We start from the raw sequence: 636 nt of genomic DNA on the forward strand, positions 1-636 counted from the left end.
AGACAAGTGTTGGAAGTGTAAATGTTTTTATCTGAGAAGAGCTATGGAGTAGATGAAAAGGTGGTTATAAGATCACACTTTGTTCCTTGTTATTCTGCAGACAGAGGAGAGATGGAGACAGAGAACAGCACAGTGGTGACAGAATTCATCCTCCTTGGTCTGACCCAGTCTCAGCATGCTCAACTCCTGGTCTTTGTGCTAGTCTTAGTTTTCTACCTCATCATCCTCCCTGGAAATTTCCTCATCATCCTCACCATCAGATCAGACCCTGGCCTCACAGCCCCCCTCTACTTCTTTCTAGGCAACTTGGCTTTCCTGGATGCATCCTACTCCTTCATTGTGGCTCCCAGGATGCTGGTGGACTTCCTCTCTGAGAAGAAAATAATCTCCTACAGAGGATGCATCACTCAGCTCTTTTTCTTGCACTTTCTTGGGGCAGGGGAGATGTTCCTTCTTGTTGTGATGGCCTTTGACCGCTACATCGCCATTTGTCATCCTCTACGCTATTCCACTGTCATGAACCCTAGAGCCTGCTATGCCTTGCTGTTGGCTCTGTGGCTTGGGGGCTTTACTCATTCCATTGTACAAGTGGCCCTCATCCTCCACTTGCCCTTCTGTGGCCCAAACCAGCTGGAT

General features: G+C 48.1%; 1 protein-coding gene across 1 annotated transcript; it reads left to right on the forward strand.

The window, feature by feature from the left end:
• Window positions 1–111: 111 nt before the first annotated feature.
• LOC115285138 (olfactory receptor 4N5-like) lies at window positions 112–633 on the forward strand (the record flags this gene model as incomplete). The annotated part of the gene is made up of 1 exon (XM_029931505.1): window positions 112–633. A coding segment is annotated over exon 1 (522 nt), but the record flags the coding sequence as incomplete, so codon positions are not given.
• Window positions 634–636: the final 3 nt, after the last annotated feature.

The sequence above is a fragment of the Suricata suricatta genome, unplaced genomic scaffold, assembly GCF_006229205.1.
Source record: "Suricata suricatta isolate VVHF042 unplaced genomic scaffold, meerkat_22Aug2017_6uvM2_HiC HiC_scaffold_44839, whole genome shotgun sequence".
In the NCBI taxonomy this organism is placed as follows: domain Eukaryota; kingdom Metazoa; phylum Chordata; class Mammalia; order Carnivora; family Herpestidae; genus Suricata; species Suricata suricatta.